The sequence below is a fragment of the Arachis stenosperma genome, chromosome 2 (assembly GCF_014773155.1).
Source record: "Arachis stenosperma cultivar V10309 chromosome 2, arast.V10309.gnm1.PFL2, whole genome shotgun sequence".
Classification (NCBI taxonomy): Eukaryota; Viridiplantae; Streptophyta; class Magnoliopsida; order Fabales; family Fabaceae; genus Arachis; species Arachis stenosperma.
The window spans coordinates 84,740,427-84,759,819 of NC_080378.1; the positions used below are offsets into that span (position 1 = coordinate 84,740,427).

At 40.8% G+C, this 19,393-nt stretch overlaps 1 protein-coding gene across 1 annotated transcript; it reads left to right on the plus strand.

Moving 5' to 3' along the window:
• The first annotated feature begins 17,616 nt into the window (after window positions 1-17,616).
• LOC130963089 (uncharacterized) lies at window positions 17,617-18,719 on the plus strand. Its single transcript, XM_057889241.1, has 2 exons — window positions 17,617-18,387; window positions 18,684-18,719. Exons 1-2 carry the CDS (start codon window positions 17,617-17,619, stop codon window positions 18,717-18,719), a joined length of 807 nt encoding a protein of 268 aa, XP_057745224.1.
• Window positions 18,720-19,393: the final 674 nt, after the last annotated feature.

The following is a 19,393-nucleotide window of genomic DNA, read 5'->3' on the forward strand; positions in this document are numbered from 1 at the left end:
GGCACCTTTTTGGAACAAGTGTCAGGTGATCAAGACAGGAGCTGTATGAGTCTCCATATACTGAGAAGTCATCCATGAAGACTTTCAGAAATTTTTCCATCATATCAGAGGAAATAGAGAGCATGCATCTCTAAAAGGGTGCAGGTGCATTACACAGCCCAAATGACATTCTTCTGTAGGCAAATACTCCAGATGGGCATGTAAATGCTGTTTTCTCTTGATCTTGGAGATCTACTACAATTTGGTTGTAGCTTGAATATCCATCCAAAAAGCAGTAATAATCATGACCTGCTAGTCTTTCTAGCATCTGGTCTATAAATGGTAAAGGAAAATGATCCTTTCTGGTGGCTATATTGAGTCTTCTGTAGTCAATACACATGCGCTACCCTGTAACTGTTCTTGTGGAAACCAGTTCATTTTTTTCATTATGAACTACTGTCATGCCTCCCTTCTTGGGGACGACTTGGACAGGGCTCACCCAGGGGCTATCAAAAATTGGATAAATAATCCCAACCTCTAGTAATTTAGTGACCTAATTCTGCACCACTTCCTTCATGGCTGGATTTAGCTGCCTTTGTGGTTGAACCACTAGCTTAGAATTATTCTCCAAGAGAATCTTGTGCATGTATCTGGCTGGGCTAATGCCCTTAAGATCACTTATGGACCACCCAAGAGCTGTCTTGTGTGTCCTTAACACTTGAATCAGCGGTTCCTCTTCCTGTGACTTTACCGTAGAGCTTATGATCACAGGAAAAGTGTTGTCTTCTCCCCGAAATGCATATTTCAGGGATGGTGGCAGTGGTTTGAGCTCTAGTTTGGGAGGCGTTTCCTCTAATTGAGGAGTTTTCAGAGGTTCTTCTAATTCCTCTAGCTCCTCCAGATCAGGCTGAACATCTTTAAATATGTCCTCTAGCTCTGATTCGAGACTCTCAGTCATATTGACTTCTTCTACCAGAGAGTCAATAAGATCCACTTTCATGTAGTCTCTTTTGGTGTGTCTGGATACTGCATAGCTTTGACAGCATTCAACTTAAACTCATCCTCATTGACTCTCAAGGTCACTTTTCCCTTTTGGACATCAATGAGGGTGTGCCCAGTTGCTAGGAAAGGCAACTAGCAAAGTCAGTGGGAAAGGCAAATAGCCCAACCTTGACAATCATGTCCTCGATTATGCCTGATGGGTATTTAATGGAGCCATCAGCAAGTTGAAGACAGATCCAGGTTGGTTTGATCTCATCGGTTAAACCAAGCTTTCTGATAGTGGATGCAGGGATTAGGTTGATACTTGTCCCAAGATCACATAGAGCTGTCTTAGTGCAAACTCCTTCTAATGTGCATGGTATCATAAGGCTTCCGGGATCCTTAAGCTTCTCTGGTAAGCTTTTTGGAATGACTGCACTGCATTCCTCAATGAAAAAAACTTTTTTAGTTTCTCTCCAATCCTTCTTATGGCTTAAGATTTCTTTCATGAACTTAGCATAAGAGGGTATTTGCTCGAGTACTTCTGCAAACAGAATCTTTATTTCAAGAGTCCTGAGATAGTCTACAAAGCGGGCAAATTGCTTATCCTGTTTTGCTTGGCGGAGTTTTTGAGGATAAGGTATTTTGGCTTTATATTCTTTAACCTTGGTTGCTACAGGGTTATTTCCTACAGAAGCAGGCTGAGACACCTTCTTGAGGGAGTTATTATCAGCACTTGCAGGTGTCTGATTCCTTACTGGCGTTTGAACGCCAGGATTGGGCGCTGGATTGGCGTTTAACGCCAGATTCCTACCCTGTTCTGGCGTTTGAACGCCAGAATTGAACATGGAATTGGCATTTGATGCCAACTTTTCACCCTTTTCTGGCGTTTGAACGCCAGAACTAGGCATCCACTAGGCATTTAACACCAGTTTGTCACCCTTTTCTGGCGTTTGAACGCCAGAATCCTTCCTCTCTGGGCTCTTATTATCCTCAGAGGGATTTTGGGTAGCATACTGTTCATCCTCTGTCAGCTGTTCTTTCCTTGGCTTTCTGCTGCTTTGAGTTGATGTATTTAATGTTTTTCCACTCCTTAATTGAACAGCTTGATATTCTTCTGTTATTTGTTTAGATAACTATTGTCTTGTCTGGTCAAGTTGTGCTTCCATATTCTTATTAGCATCCCTAGTATCTTGTAACATTTCTTTAAATTCTGCTAACTGTTTTATCAGAGTAAGTAATTGCTGGTTGAGTTCAGGAACTTTTTCTGGAGGACTAAGGTCAGTAGATACTGCTTTAGCCTCTTCCTTCATGGAGGACTCACTGCTCAAGTATAGATGTTGATTTCTAGCAACAGTATCTATAAGCTCTTGAGCCTCTTCAATTATCTTTCTCATGTGTATAGATCCACCAGCTGAGTGATCTAGAGATATCTGAGCTTTTTCTATAAGCCCATAGTAAAAGATGTCTAACTGCACCCATTCTGAAAATATTTCAGAGGGGCATTTCCTCAGCATCCCTCTGTACCTATCCCAGACGTTGTAAAGAGATTCATTATCCTCTTGCTTAAAGCCTTGGATGTCCAGCCTTAGCTGTGTCATCCTCTTGGGAGGGAAATATTGATTCAGAAATTTTTTTAACAGCTGTTTCCATGTCCTTATGCTGGCCTTAGGCTGGTTATTTAACCACCTCTTAGCTTGGTCTTTTACAGCAAATGGAAATAGTAATAATCTGTAGACATCCTGGTCTACTTCCTTATCATGTACTGTGTCATCAATTTGTAAGAACTGTGCCAGAAACTCAGTAGGATCTTCCTGTGGAAGACCGGAATATTGGCAATTTTGTTGCACCATGATAATGAGCTGAGGATTCAACTCAAAACTATTGACTCCGATGGAGGGTATACAGATACTACTCCCATATGAAGCAGTAGCGGGGTTAGCATATGACCCCAGAGTCCTTCTGGACTATTCATTTCCACTTAGTTCCATAATGGAGAAAGGGAGATGATGTGGATTTATTTTATTTATTTTATTATATTTATATATATATATATATATATTTTTTTTCAGAATAATAATAATAAAAATTGGAAACTAAAAAAATAAAAAGAAAGATTTGAAAATTTTTTATGAGGATTTTCGAAAAAAAAGAAGAAAGAGAAAGTGGTTAGTAAGTTTTGAAAAAAAAAAGATATGATTGAAAAGATATGATTGAAAAATAATTTAAAAAGATTTGATTTTGAAAATTGAAGACTAATTTAATGCAAAACTTTCGAAAATTTGAGAAAAACACCAAGGAACACCAAACTTAAAAATTTTAAGATCAAAACACAAGAAAGACTCAAGAACATAAATAGAACACCAAACTTAAAATTTTTAGAAAACCAAAAATAAATTTTCGAAATTTAAATAAAAACTAACAAGAGAACACCAAACTTAAAACATGCAACTAGACTCAAACAGAAAAATCTAAAAGAAAAAATAATAATAATCTTTTTTTTGAAAAATTTTGAAAAGAAAATAAAAGACTCTGACCCAAAAGACAAAATTTTCCTAATCTAAGCAACAAGATGAACCGTCAGTTGTTCAAACTCAAACAATCCCCGGCAACGGCGCCAAAAACTTGGTACATGAAATTACAATCACACTTGCAATTCCGCACAACTAACCAGCAAGTGCATTGGGTCGTCCAAGTAATACCTTATGTGAGTAAGGGTCGATCCCACGGAGATTGTCGGCTTGAAGCAACCTATGGTTACCTTGTAACTCTTAGTCAGGAGATTAATAATGAAAAGGGTTTTTGTTTGCAATATAATAAAAGAGCATGAAATAAAAGGTACTTGTGGTTCAATAATGGAGAATAGGTTGGAGTTTTGGAGATGCTCTGTCATATGAATCTCTGCTTTCCTACTATCTTCTTCTTCACGCACGCAAGGCTCCTTCCATGGCAAGCTGTGTGTAGGGTGTCACCGTTGTCAATGGCTACTTCCCATCCTCTCAGTGAAAATGGTCCATGTACGCTGTCACCGCACGGCTAATCATCTGTCGGTTCTCGATCATGTTGGAATAGAATCCAGTGATCCTTTTGCGTCTGTCACTACGCCCAACACTCGCGAGTTTGAAGCTCGTCACAGTCATCCCTTCCCAGATCCTACTCGGAATACCACAAACAAGGTTTAGACTTTCTGGATCCCAGGAATGGCCGTCAATAATCCTAGCTTATACCACGAAGACTCTGGATGCACAAATTCGAACACTCTGTTGTCAGGAGAGGCACTCAAAGTCGTGAACCAGGAACCCAAGAGATACACATTCAATTTAAGATAGAACGGAGGTGGTTTTAAGGCACGTGTTCATAAGTTGAGAATGGTGATGAGTGTCACGGATCATCACATTCATCATGTTTAAGTGCGAACGAATATCTTAGAATGGAAACAAGCGTGATTGAATAGAAAACAATGGTAATTGCATTAATCCATCGAGACACAGCAGAGCTCCTCACCCCAACCATGGAGTTTAGAGACTCATGCCGTAGAGATACAATGTAAGACGTGAAAATGTCACGAGGTACAAAATAAATCTCTAAAGGTAGGTTTTATACTCAACTAGTAACCTAGGTTTACAGAAAATGAGTAAACTAAAATAGGTAGTGCAGAAATCCACTTCTGGGGCCCACTTAGTGTGTGCTTGGGCTAAGCATTGGAGCATTCACGTGCATAGGCCTTTCCTGGAGTTAAACGCCAGCTTTGGTGCCAGTTTGGGCGTTTAACTCCAACTTTTATGCCAGTTCTGGTGTTTTGACGCCAGAAAAGGCAAGAGAGCTGGCGTTTTGACACCATTTTACGTCATCAAAACTCGCGCAAAGTATGGACTATTATATATTGCTGGCATTTTGACACCATTTTACATCATCAAAACTCGCGCAAAGTATGGACTATTATATATTGCTGGAAAGCCCTGGATTTCTACTTTCCAACGCAATTAAAAGAGCGCCATTTGTAGTTCTGTAGCTCCAGAAAATCCACTTCGACTGCAGGGAGCTCAGAATCCAACAGCATCTACAGTCCTTTTTCTACCTCTGAATTAGATTTTTGCTCAGGTCCCTTGATGAGCGGATAATTTATACGCTTTTGGCATTGTTTTTAGTATGTTTTTAGTATGTTTTAGTTAGTTTTTAGTATATTTTTATTAGTTTTTAGTTAAAATTTACTTTTCTGGACTTTACTATGAGTTTGTGTGTTTTTCTGTGATTTCAGGTATTTTCTGGCTGAAATTGAGGGACCTGAGCAAAAATCTGATTCAGAGACTGAAAAGGACTGCAGATGCTGTTGGATTCTGACCTCCCTACACTCGAAGTGGATTTTCTGGAGCTACAGAAGCCCAATTGGCGCGCTCTCAACGGCGTTGGAAAGTAGACATCCTGGGCTTTCCAGCAATATATACTAGTCCATACTTTGCCCGAGATTTGATGGCCCAAACCGGCGTTCCAAATCAGCTCAAAACTGCCCGGCGTTAAACGCCGGAACTGGCACAAGAATGGGAGTTAAACGCCCAAACTGGCATAAAAGCTGACGTTTAACTCCAAGAAAAGTTTCTACACATAGAAGCTTCAATGCTCAGCCCAAGCACACACCAAGTGGGCCCGGAATTGGATTTTTATGTCATTTACTCATTTCTGTAAACCCTAGACTACTAGTTCTCTACAAATAGAACCTTTTGCTATTGTATTTGAACATCTTGAGATTTTCATATCTTTAGATCTTTGAATCTTTTGATCATTTTCGATCTTAGGATCATCTTTGGACGTCTAGTTCTTAGATCATGGGGGCTGGCCTCTCGGCCATGCCTAGACCTTGTTCTTATGTATTTTCAACGGTGGAGTTTCTACACACCATAGATTAAGGTGTGGAGCTCTGCTGTACCTCAAGTATTAATGCAATTACTATTGTTCTTCTATTTAATTCAGCTTGTTCTTGTTCTAAGATATCACTTGTTCTTCAACTTGATGAATATGATGATCCGTGACACTCATCATCATTCTCACCTATGAACGTGTGCCTGACAACCACCTCCGTTCTACCTTAGATTGAGTGGATATCTCTTGGATCCCTTAATCGGAATCTTTGTGGTATAAGCTAGAATTGATGACGGCATTCAAGAGGATCCGGAAAGTCTAAACCTTGTCTGTGGTATTCTGAGTAGGATTCAATGATTGAATGACTGTGACGAGCTTCAAACTCCTGAAGGCTGGGCGTTAGTGACAGACGCAAAAGAATCAATGGATTCTATTCCAACCTGATTGAGAACCGACAGATGATTAGCCGTGCCATGACAGGGTGCGTTGAACATTTTCACTGAGAGGACGAGATTGTAGCCACTGACAACGGTGATGTCCAACATACAGCTTGCCATGGAAAGGAGTAAGAAGGATTGGATGAAGACAGTAGAAAAGCAGAGAGACGGAAAGGACAAAGCATCTCCATTCGCTTATCTGAAATTCTCACCAATGAAATACATAAGTATCTCTATCTTTATGCTTTATTCATATATCATCCATAACCATTTGAATTTGCCTGCCTAAGATTTACAAGGTGACCATAGCTTGCTTCATACCAACAATCTCCGTGGGATCGACCCTTACTCGCGTAAGGTTTATTACTTGGACGACCCAGTACACTTGCTGGTTAGTTGTGCGAAGTTGTGAAATTATGTTTAGATCATGGTATTGCGCACCAAGTTTTTGGAGCCATTACTAGGGACTGTTTGAGTTGTGAAAAGTAGAGATCACAATTTCGTGCACCAAGTTTTTGGCGCCGTTGCCGGGGATCGTTAAGTTTAGACAACTGACGGTTCATCTTGTTGATTAGATTAGGTATTTTTCAGAGTTCTTAAGAATGAATTCTAGTGTTTCAAGATGATGTTCTTATCATCACCAAAGCTGATTGATTCTCATCAATTTAGCTCTTGAATGTAATGTCCTGCTGAAGCTTGGCTAGCCATGTCTAATTTCTTTAGACTGAAGCTTTAGACTAACATTGCATGATTCCTGGAATTCTCATTAAGAATTTTGATATCTTTACTTTCTTTTCCACTTAATTTTCGAAAAATCCAAAAAAATTTACAAAATCATAAAAACAAAAAATATTGTATGTTTCTTGTTGAGTCTAGTGTCTCATTTTAAGTTTGGTGTCAATTGCATGTTTCTGTTCTTCTTGCATTCATTCATGTGTCTTAAGTGATCTTCAAGATGTTCTTGATGATTTCCTTGCTCTGATCTTTAAATTCTCTTATCTTGAGTATTTTTGTTGTTTCTCATATGCATTCTCATTTTGTTAGTGTCAGTAGTATACAAACTGCTAAGTTTGGTGTCTTGCATGCATTGTTATTTGATTTTAGTTGCATTTTGATTATTCCTCATTATTAAAAATCTAAAAATTTTTAATTTGTGTCTTTTCAAGTCAATAATACAGAGAATTGAAGATTCAGAACATTCAGCAGAGGAATTGCACAGAAAAAGCTGGGTGTTCAAAACGCCCAGTGAGGAAGGAAAACTGACGTTTAAACGCCAGCCAGGGTGCCTGGCTAGGCGTTTAACGCCCAAAAAGGTAGTGTTTTGGGCGTTAAACGCCAGAATGTGCACCATTCTGGGCGTTTAATGCCAGGATGGCACAAGAAGGAAGATTCTGTTTTTAATGCAAATTTTTTTCAAGTTTTCAAAATCTTTTCAAAATCGAATCTTTTTCAAATCAAATCTTTTCAATCAAATCTTTTTCAAAATCAATTTCTTTCCATTTTCAAAAATACTTGCTATCAATTAATGATTTGATTCAACATTTCAAGTATGTTGCCTTTTCTGTTGAGAAAGGTTTAATGTTTGAATCATATCTTTTCTTGTTAGCTAAGTCATTAATTTTTAAACTCAAATCTTTTTAAATTGTTTTTCAAATCATATCTTTTCAATCATGTATTTTTCTCACATCTTTTTCAAAATAGTTTTCAATCATATCTTTTTGATTTCTAATTTCAAAATCTTTTTCAAAAATCACTTGATTTCTTTTCCACTCTTAGTTTTCGAAAATCAATTAGTGTTTTTCAAAATGTTTTTAAAATCTTTTACTTAATTTTCAAAAATTTCTTCCTCTCTTCTCACATCCTTCTATTTATGGACTAACACTATTCCTCAATGAACAAATCGAACTCCATCTCTTTTGATAAGTTTGAATTCTTCTACCTCTTCCTTCTATTTTTCTTTTCCTCTGACACCTCAAGGAATCTCTATACTGTGACATAGAGGATTCCATATTTTCTTGTTTTCTTCTCTTTCATATGAGCAGGAGCAAAGACAAAAGCATTCTTGTTGAGGCTGACCCTGAACCTGAAAGGACCTTAAAGCGAAAGCTAAGAGAAGTTAAGGCACAACTCTCTATAGAGGATTTAACAGAAATCTTCAAAGAAGAAGACATGGCAGCCGAAAACAACAACAATGCCAACAATGCAAGGAAGGTGCTGGGTGACTTTACTGCACCTACTCCCGACTTCTATGGGAGAAGCATCTCTATCCCTGCCATTGGAGCAAACAACTTTGAGCTTAAGCCTCAATTAGTTTCTCTAATGCAACAGAATTGCAAGTTCTATGGACTTCCATTGGAAGATCCTCATCAGTTTTTAGCTGAATTCTTGCAAATCTATGACACTGTCAAGACTAATGGGGTTGACCCTGAGGTCTACAGACTTATGCTATTCCCTTTTGCTGTAAGAGACAGAGCTAGAATATGGTTGGAATCACAACCTAAAGAAAGCCTGAACTCTTGGGAAAAGCTAGTCAATGCCTTCTTGGCAAAGTTCTTTCCACCTCAAAAATTGAGTAAGCTTAGAGTGGAAGTCCAAACCTTCAGACAGAAGGAAGGAGAATCCCTCTATGAAGCTTGGAAAAGATACAAACAATTGATCAGAAAGTGTCCCTCTGACATGCTTTCTGAATGGAGCATCATAGGTATTTTCTATGATGGTCTGTCTGAACTGTCCAAGATGTCTTTGGATAACTCTGCTGGAGGATCTCTTCATCTGAAGAAGATGCCTACAGAAGCTCAAGAGCTAATTGAAATGGTTGCAAATAACCAATTCATGTACACTTCTGAAAGGAATCCTGTGAACAATGGGACGAATCAGAAGAAATGAGTTCTTGAGATTGATACTCTGAATGCCATATTGGCTCAGAACAAAATATTGACTCAGCAAGTCAATTTGATTTCTCAAAGTCTGTCTGGAATGCAAGCTACACCAGGCAGTACTAAGGATGCTTCATCTGAAGAAGAAGCTTATGATCCTGAGAACCCTTCAATGGAAGAGGTGAATTACATGGGAGAACCCTATGGAAACACCTATAATTCTTCATGGAGAAATCATCCAAATCTCTCATAGAAGGATCAACAGAGACCTCAACAAGGTTTCAACAACAATAATGGTGGAAGAAACAGGTTTAGCAATGGCAAGCCTTTTCCATCATCTTCTCAGCAACAGACAGAGAATTCTAAGCAGAGCCACTATGACTTAGCAACCATGGTCTCTAATCTAATCAAAACCACTCAAAGTTTCATGACTGAAACAAGGTCCTCTATTAGGAATTTGGAGGCACAAGTGGGTCAGCTGAGCAAGAAAATTACTGAACTCCCTCCTAGTACTCTTCCAAGCAATACAGAAGAGAATCCAAAAGGAGAATGCAAGGCCATTAACATGACCTACATGGCCGAACTTGGAGAGGAGGAAGAGGCAGTGAACGCCACTGAGGAAGACCTCAATGGACGTCCACTGGCCTCCAATGAGTTCCCTAATGAGGAACCATGGGAATCTGAGGCTCACACTGAGACCATAGAGATTCCATTGGATTTACTTCTGCCATTCATGAGCTCTGATGAGTATTCTTCCTCTGAAGAGGATGAATATGTCACTGAAGAGCATGTTGCTAAGTACCTTGGAGCAATCATGAAGCTAAATGACAAGTTATTTGGTAATGAGACTTGGGAGAACGAACCTCCTTTGCTCACCAAAGAACTGGATGACTTGTCTAGGCAGGAATTACCTCAAAAGAGACAAGACCCTGGAAAGTTTTCAATACCTTGTACCATAGGCACCATGACCTTTAAGAAGGCTCTGTGTGACCTAGGGTCAAGTGTAAACCTCATGCCTCTCTCTGTAATGGAGAAGTTAGGGATCTTTGAGGTACAAGCTGCAAGAATCTCACCATAGATGGCAGACAATTCAAGAAAACAAGCTTATGGACTTATAGAGGATGTTCTGGTAAAGATTGAAGACCATTACATCCCTGCTGATTTTATAGTCCTAGAGACTGGGAAGTGCATGGATGAATCCATCATCCTTGGCAGACCCTTCCTAGCCACAGCAAAGACTGTGATTGATGTGGACAGAGGAGAATTGATCATTCAAGTGAATGAAGAATCCTTTGTGTTTAAGGCTTAAGGATATCCCTCTGTCACCATGGAGAGGAAGCATGAAGAGCTTCTCTCAAAACAGAGCCAAACAGAGCCCCCACAGTCAAACTCTAAGTTTGGTGTTGGGAGGCCACAACCAACTTCTAAGTTTGGTGTTAAACCCCCACATTCAAACTCTAAGTTTGGTGTTGGGAGGTTCTAGGATTGCTCTGAGCATCTGTGAGGCTCCATGAGAGCCCACTATCAAGCTACTGACATTAAAGAAGCGCTTGTTGGGAGGCAACCCAATGTTATATTAATCTATTTTCCTTTGTTATTTTATGTTTTCTGTAGGTTGATGATCATGGGAAGTCACAAAATCAATTGAAAAAGTAAAAACAAAATGAAAAACAGAAAGAAAAACAGCACACCCTGGAGGAAGACCTTGCTGGCATTTAAACGCCAGTAAGAGCAGCAAATGGGCGTTTAACGCCCAGTCTGGCACCATTCTGGGTGTTTAACGCCAGAAAGGGGCACCAGACTGGCGTTAAACGCCAGGAAAGGGCAAGAAGCTGGCGTTAAACGCCATAAATGGGCACCAGCCCGGCGTTTAATGCCAGAATTGGCATAGAGAGCATTTTTGCTCGCCACTTGGTGCAGGGATGAATTTTCCTTGACTCCTCACGATCTGTGGACCCCACAGGATCCCCACCTACCCCACCACCCTCTCTCTTCTTCTTCACCCATTCACCAATCACCTCAACCACTCTTCCCCAAAAACCTTCACCTATCAAATCCCATCTTTCTCTTCACCACTCACATCCATCCTTCATAAAACCCCAGCTACCTCACCTTTCAAACTCAAACCACTTTCCCTCCCAAACCCACCCTCCCATAGCCGATCCCTACCCCTCTCTCCACCTCTATATAAACCCATCTTCACTCCTTCATTTTCACACACCCTAAACACTACTTCTCCCCCTTTGGCCGAACCATAAAGCCATCTCCATCTCCTCTATTTCTTCTTCTTCTACTCTCTTCTTTCTTCTTTTGCTCGAGGACGAGCAAACATTTTAAGTTTGGTGTGGTAAAAGTATTGCTTTTTGTTTTTCCATAACCATTTATGGCATCCAAGGCCGGAGAAACCTCTAGAAAGAGGAAAGGGAAGGCAAAAGCTTCCACCTCCGAGTCATGGGAGATGGAGAGATTCATCTCAAGGGTACATCAAGACCACTTCTATGAAGTTGTGGCCTTGAAGAAGGTGATCCCCGAGGTCCCTTTCAAACTCAAAAAGAGTGAATATCCGAAGATCCGACATGAAATTCGAAAAAGAGGTTGGGAAGTTCTTACCAACCCCATTCAACAAGTCGGAATCTTAATGGTTCAAGAGTTCTATGCCAATGCATGGATCACCAAGAGCCATGATCAAAGTGTGAACCCGAACCCAAAGAATTGGCTTACAATGGTTCGGGGGAAATGCTTAGATTTTAGTTCGGAAAATGTAAGGTTGGCGTTCAACTTGCCTATGATGCAATGAGATGAACACCTTTACACAAGAAGGGTCAACTTTGATCAAAGGTTGGACTAAGTCCTCATAGACATTTGTGAAGAGGGCGCTCAATGGAAGAGAGATTCAAGAGGGAAGCCGGTTCAACTGAGAAGGCATGACTTCAAACCCGTGGCTAGGGGATGGTTGGAGTTTATCCAACGCTCAATCATTCCCACTAGCAACCGGTCCAAAGTTACTATAGACCGGGCCATCATGATTCATAGCATCATGATTGGAGAAGAAGTAGAAGTTCATGAGGTTATAGCTCAAGAACTTTATAAGGTGGCGGACAAGTCCTCTACCTTGGCAAGGTTAGCCTTTCCTCATCTCATTTGTCACCTCTGTTATTCAGTTGGAGTTGACATAGAGGGAGACATCCTCATTGATGAGGACAAGCCCATCACTAAGAAAATGATGGAGCAAACAAGAGATCCCACTCATCATGAAATCCCTGAGATATCTCAAGGGATGCACTTTCCTCCACAAAACTATTGGGAGCAAATCAACACCTCCCTAGGAGAATTGAGTTCCAACATGGGACAACTAAGGGTGGAGCACCAAGAACATTCCATTCTCCTCCATGAAATTAGAGAAGATCAAAGAATCATGAGAGAGGAGTAACAAAAGCAAGGAAGAGACATTGAGGAGCTCAAGTGTAATACCCGGTCTAACCGAAATTTAATTAAATAATAAGTTAAGGAGGAGCGAATATGGTTGGAATATTTGGCAATTGGAATTTGATGATTTAAATATGATATTTGGATTCAGTGAATTTTTCCGAGTCGGAAGACATAGTTTTCTGCGTAAAAGCGCGCAGTGGAATTTTGACCGACAGTACCGGCTGAGACCTGTCTGGTACTGCAGCTGAGAAAATTGATTATGAGTAAATAATATTAAGAAATGAGGAATTATGATTAGGGGAGGTAGAAATATTTAAAGTGCGATTTGGAGCGCTAATCTTAAAGGTTTTGGTCCAAAATTGGGCCAACGGACAACAATAAGTGAACTGGGCCTAAGTGGGCCCAAGACCCAACATATATAAACATTAGTTATGAGCATTTCAGCTCATTTTACCCTAAAAAGAAGGGTTGGGGCGCTGAAATTGGGAGAGAGAAGAGAAGAGAGAAAACCTAACTCTCTTTGATCTTCAAATCACCATAACTTGAGCTACGGAGCTCCGATTGACGAGCCGTTTGCGGCCACGCGTCGCTCTTCTCATCCTCTACATTTCTATCTAAGTTTTGTGGTGAGTATTCCATTCATCTCTGCCCAGTTTTCGAAATTCCCCACTGTTACACGTTTTTGGGAAGTTAGTGTTGAAATCTTGTGATTTTGGGTGTTTAGGGATACTCCAACATGGATTCTAAGTGGGTTCTATCCCTACTTCATATGGGCTGAGGTAAGAAGTGCTCAAACCCTTGTGAGTTGTCATTTTCATGAGCCCTAGGTTGATGTATGTATGTGATATTGGTTATGTTAGTGTATTTGATGATCTTGGTGCACAATTGAAAGATTGGTGTTGCTTGAGGAGCTTTGGTGAGGCTTGGGACTAAGGTTGGTGGAGACTTCTAAAGAAGAGGCTCAATTGATTTGGCTACAAGAGGTACGGTTTAAGTTTCATTTAAGTACCGTGTGGTGTGATGAGAATTCCTAGGCTAGATGCCCCTAGGATTAAGTTTGGATTGTGTAAATGGTTGGTGCTAATATGCATAGTCGGTATGTAATGTGAATTGATGATTGGATTGAGAATTGTGTGGACTTGTATGCTTGGTGTATTGAAAATTTGATATATTGGGTAATGAGTATTGATTTGTGATTTATGCATTTAAATTGTGAAATTGGGCCGGAGGCCGTAAATTTTGGGCCGGAGGCCAGAAAGAGGTAAGGAAGGTAAGTTGATGTGTGCATTGTATGATGACACAAGTGATTGGATGAATTTCATATAATGAATATATGAATGATTGGGTTGGTTATTGAGTAATGAGGTTTGAGGAGTTGAAGTGTGGAAATTGGTAAATTTTGGGTGAAATAGTATAGATGAGGCATGTTTGATTTTTGGTTGAGATATATTATGTGGTCATATATGTAAGTATGATTATTGATGCCTTGATGGTATGTTAATGCATGAGAGATATGTATGTTGTGATATATGCTTGAGAAATGATTGGGGTTGATTTGGGGTTGAAACCACGTGATAGTGAGTATGATATTGATCATGTATAATGATGGTTGGATCGAAATAGTATTGTTGGAAATTGGGATGAGGAAAGATGTATGACATGTTGATATGTTTGTAATTTAGCCACTTGTTTGAAATGGGTAAAGATGGTTATATGGCGGTTTGTGAATTGTGGTAAAGTGTCAATGTGTGAGTTGAGGAGGCTTGATGTTGAAATTGATGTATTTTGATTGACTTCAAAGAAAAGGGATGAAAATGGCATGTTTTGGTTGATTTTAAAAAGAGTTGAAAATGGCTTGTTTTGAAAATGGCACTTTGTGGTTTTATATGAAAACAGGGTTTTTGGGCATACTTTGACGGGACATAACTTGGACTATGGATCTTTGTTTTGTGCCAAATCTGTTTAGAAATGAAATTGGATCCGGGATGTCCATGCCGTTCGAAGAACGGGTGAAAAACGATTTAAAATGAGGAAGTTATGTCCGTCGGAAGATTGGGGGTTGAATCTGTGAATTCTGCAGCTTTTAACTTAGAAAATTTTTAGCAGAATGACCCCTTGCGCGTGGGCGCACTTGGCGCGTACGCGCCGATCTTTCAGAAAACGCCATCCACGCGTGCGCGCAGTGTGCGCGGGCGCGCCGATGGTGCTGCACCCAACGCCCAGCCATTTTCCAGAGAGTTATGCCAGAATTGTGCCAGTGTTGTGCCTGGGGCACGAGAACACCCGCGCGTACGCGTGGTTGACGCGTGCGCGCCGATTGGCAAGTTTGTAGTCCACGCGTTAGCGTGCATGACGCTTGCGCGTCGATGAGTTTTTAAGGACATCCACGCGTGCGCGTGGAGTACGCGTACGCGTGGCATTGTTTTCATGCCAAATTTGATATTTGAGTTTGAAAAGCCAAATCTCATACTTCTAAGCCTCCGATCTCACCACTTATATCCTAAATCGTTATGATATGCCTAGCTATTAGAAAAGGGCTAGTGAATGAGGTAACTTGCGAGTGAAGCAAGGGGAAGATGAATAATCAATGAGGATCATTGATGATTATGTGAGATGTGGAGGATGGTGGTGGAAGTGCTTGTTATGCTATTGGCCGAAGGGCCATAATTGTTTATGAATTGGCTGGTTCTGGATTGAACCGTGAGCCGGAATAGCTGTGTATGCTATGAATATTGGCTGGTTATGGATTTAACCGTGAGCCGGATGGTTGATATGGATGTTGATCCATGGATGAGAATTCCTGCATGTTTATGCTGAATTATTGATAATTGTGATTTGCACTTCCACTATCTGAGATGCGAGTAACCCCGGGTAGTAGGCAGTGGCGTTGTCCACTTGCTCCGGGTATGAGACGGAAAAGGATGTTTATGATAAATGAGTTAATTATAGAGTTTTGAATGAATGTAACTCTGATACCTGGGTAGTAGTAAGGGTTGTGGTTCGTCCCACTTGCTCCAGGTTAATGTTTGAGATTTGATAACAATGAGGATTGATAATTTGAATTGAGATTGAATGAATATATGCTTGAGATACCTGGGCAGTAGCAAGGGTTGTGGTTCGTCCCGCTTGCTCCGGGTTAATGTTTGAGATACCTGGGTAGTAGCAAGGGTTGTGGTTCGTCCCACTTGCTCCAGGTCAGAGATTGTGACGCCTGGGTAGTAGCCGCAGTAGTGGGTGTTCCACTGGCTCCAGGTAAGCATGCTTGTGTTTTCTCTCTGGTTGTAAGGGTGACAGGGCACCGATACCCTCTAATGGCGACAGGGCGCAGATACCCTCTAATGGCGACAGGGCGCAGATACCCTCTAATGGTGACAGGGCACATATTCCCTCTAATGATATTAATACGCAACAGAGAGACTGTGCCCGGGTTAGCTATCGGACACGTCGGGTTGGCTTGATAACCGACAGATGATATCATCAGCCATAGGGCAGGCATTCATCATTTGCATATGTTTGAATTGTTTGGGTTTGCCTATGTGTTTTGGATTTCTACATCATATATGCTATGTTACCTGATTATGTGCTACTTGATCTACTTGTACCTTATTTGTGTATTACTTGTCTGTATTGCTTGTGTTTGTACAACTGAGAGATCCCTCATGTTGGTGTCGATGGATGTTGAGGGCTGTTCTTGATGAGATGAATTGAGGATACGATTGCATAATGATGATGATTTTTGAATGAGATCATTTGAGCCCCCTGGGTGGACGCAGTGATGTGATTTCACTAGCTCCAGGCGAGGGTATGATGTATTGATATAACGTTGCTGAGGCAGAACAACTGGTAATGGTTTTGCTTATGATTCTGAGTCTGATTCGTGAAAGAATCAGCGAGTTGGGAAAACATGTGTAACATGAACTAGATTTAGAATCCCCTTACAACAGATGCCTATTCATGGATTAGTGAGAATCTAGGCTGGATACTTGGTGAAAAGGAGTTTAGGATGCTTAGTGAGTTTTTGTTGCAGTGCATTGGATTTATTTGGCACTTTTACCGTACTGGGAACCCATGGGCCCGGGGTTCTCATTCCGTATATATTTCTTGTTTTTCAGATACAGGTTCAGGTGCTCAGAAGTGAGCTGCGGTTCGTCTGAGAGATGGCGAAGATATTTATTTCCTCTACTTTGTGTTTTGATTAGAATCTCTCCATCTTTGTTTTGAAAAGATTATATTATGTAATTGAACCCTTTTTGAACTTGCCTATAGAGGCTCTCATGTTTCCTTTGGGAGAGATTAGGATATTTTGTTGTCATCTACTTTCATATTGTACCCTAGCCGGCCTAAACTTCGCGGGTCGCGACTAGTGGCTATTTACTTATGTTATATATATCTATCTGTTATCTATCTCTTAATCTCCTTTATGCCTTATCCGTATATCGCTTTCGGCTTCACGTTTCATCTTTTCGTTGTCGAAACGTGAGTGATACGTCTTCGCGATTTTATTTCTACTCTTTTCAGGCTTCTTGATTAATACTCCTTTCAAAATTACCTATATTTATATATTAAAAATCCACCTGAGAGTCGTACCACCGTAATATCATTGACTTATGACTCGAGCATAAGGATTTGGATATTAGGGTGTTACATTATGGTATCAGAGCAGTTCGTCCTCGTGAGCCTGAGGGATGGAACTGCTTATGCTTCAATGCATACTCTGAGTCTGTGCCTGTGCTAGTTAGGGTATCTAACTGATACATCTAGCATGAAGTCCATGAGTGTACCTTTGGTACTTTGAAGCACCATACTTCCGATATTGAGACTGATCAACTTGATATCGATTGTTTGGTGTGTATAGGAACCAAATGGCGCCTCGTGGACCCAGTCAGGGACGTGAGAGAGATCGTACTAGCACGCAGGAACCGGAAGTCAACCTGAATAACCCGGTAAACCTTATGGCGGCTTTGGAGAATATGGCTGCTGCTATGCAGGCCACTGCAGAGGCTCTTGGGCAACAGATAAACAATAATGGCAATGGTGGAAGGGAAGCACAGGGCCCGATGACGCTGGCAACTTTCTTAAAGGTTAATCCACCTAAGTTCAAGGGAACCACCAATCCGACTGAAGCTGATACTTGGTTTCAGGCTATGGAGCGAGCGTTGCAAGCGCAGTTGGTACCCGAGGAGCAGTGTGTTGAATTTGCTACCTACCTGCTTACAGGGGAGGCATCGCATTGGTGGCAAGGGGCTCGACGTCTCTTACAACAGGGGAATTATCCTATCACTTGGGATGCCTTCCGGGTGGAATTCTATAAGAAGTACTTCCCAAATTCCGCCAGGACATCCAAGGAATTGGGGTTACTACGGTTGAAGCAAGGTGTTATGTCCGTATCTGAGTATACAGACAAATTTGAGGAGTTATTCAGGTTTTCTCGCATGTGTCAGGGAACTCCGGGAGACTTCGAGGAATGGAAATGCATTAAGTATGAAGGAGGGCTCCGGAGTGACTTCTTGAGTTCAGTGGGACCAATGGAGATCCGAACTTTTTCAGAGTTGGTGAATAAGAGCAGAATTGTTGAAGAGTGTGTGAAGAGGATGGTTGCAGAGAAAGGAAGTCATAGAGAGCACAACCAAAGATTTGCACCAAGGGGTCGAGAGTTTAAGGAGAGAGGATACATGCAACACTTTCCCCAAGGGCGGAATAACTTTGCGACGAGTGAGGAGTCCCAAAGAAATGGTAAGGGAAAGCGGACATCGACTTCTTCTGATGTTTCGAGCTGTCAAAGATGTGGAAGTCATCACCCAGATAGGCCATGCCTATTGGGGTTAGGCGTATGTTACAAGTGCGGGTTACCAGGGCATGTATCAAGAAATTACCAACAAGGAGAGAGTCAGGATGCGGGCCGATTGCGGCAGTAAGATTGAGGTAATTGCAATAATCAGGCTTAAATGGCAGTGTGTGATTTTATAATACCGCCTGTACAGTAAAACTGGGAATGTCGAACTTAATGTTAGACTGAGAAGCAAACCGGATGGTCCGAGTAAGGGATTGCCTTAATACAAATGGATAAATGCCCGTGATGTAAATGACTTTCTGTTGAGAATGATGTGTTGTGTTTGTTATGTAGTTGGTTGATTTCTGGATTTTTGGTGAAACGGATTGAACCCATGACTTTTAGTTCCTTTGATTTAAACAGATAAAGAATGGTCCTAAACGATGGATTTAGAAACGTTGAGTTGAAATACCAGTCACACTAAGTTGTGGTTGGGTACTTGAGGAAATAAGTGATGGAGCTAATACTTGACGAGAAATCAAAGTGGCATAGCGGAAGCTTGCTAAAAGCGTTAGCATAGTATGGTAATAATAAGGAAAAGTGGGATATGATTAAAAATGCTTTATGCTTTGAGTACTTAAAAGTTTAGTGAGCTTATACGGATACTGATTCCCGATAATTGGAATTAATTACGGCTGTGAGCCTTAACGGTTCTGGAACGGGTGATGAAATTATCATGGATGCATAGTCGGATTTAGATGATGATTGAGTGCAAGTTGTAGTGTTCGAAAGATGAGTGCTATGATGTTTGGTCATGGTGACTTTGGATTTGGATCAAGATTTGTAATGATCGGATTCAGAGGAATCGTTTGGAAACCTTTAAATTGCAATGCTGATGCGGTACTGAGATTGGTTTGAGGGAATCCGTGACGAGTGGTAAACTCCAATTTTTGGGGAGGTGCTGTTAAAAATTTTCCCAAGAATTTGAAGGAGTACTTGGTCATGCTTTTGAAAATGATTTTGATCTGAGTAACTTCAACAAAAGAGATGTGTCTCGAAAGCTT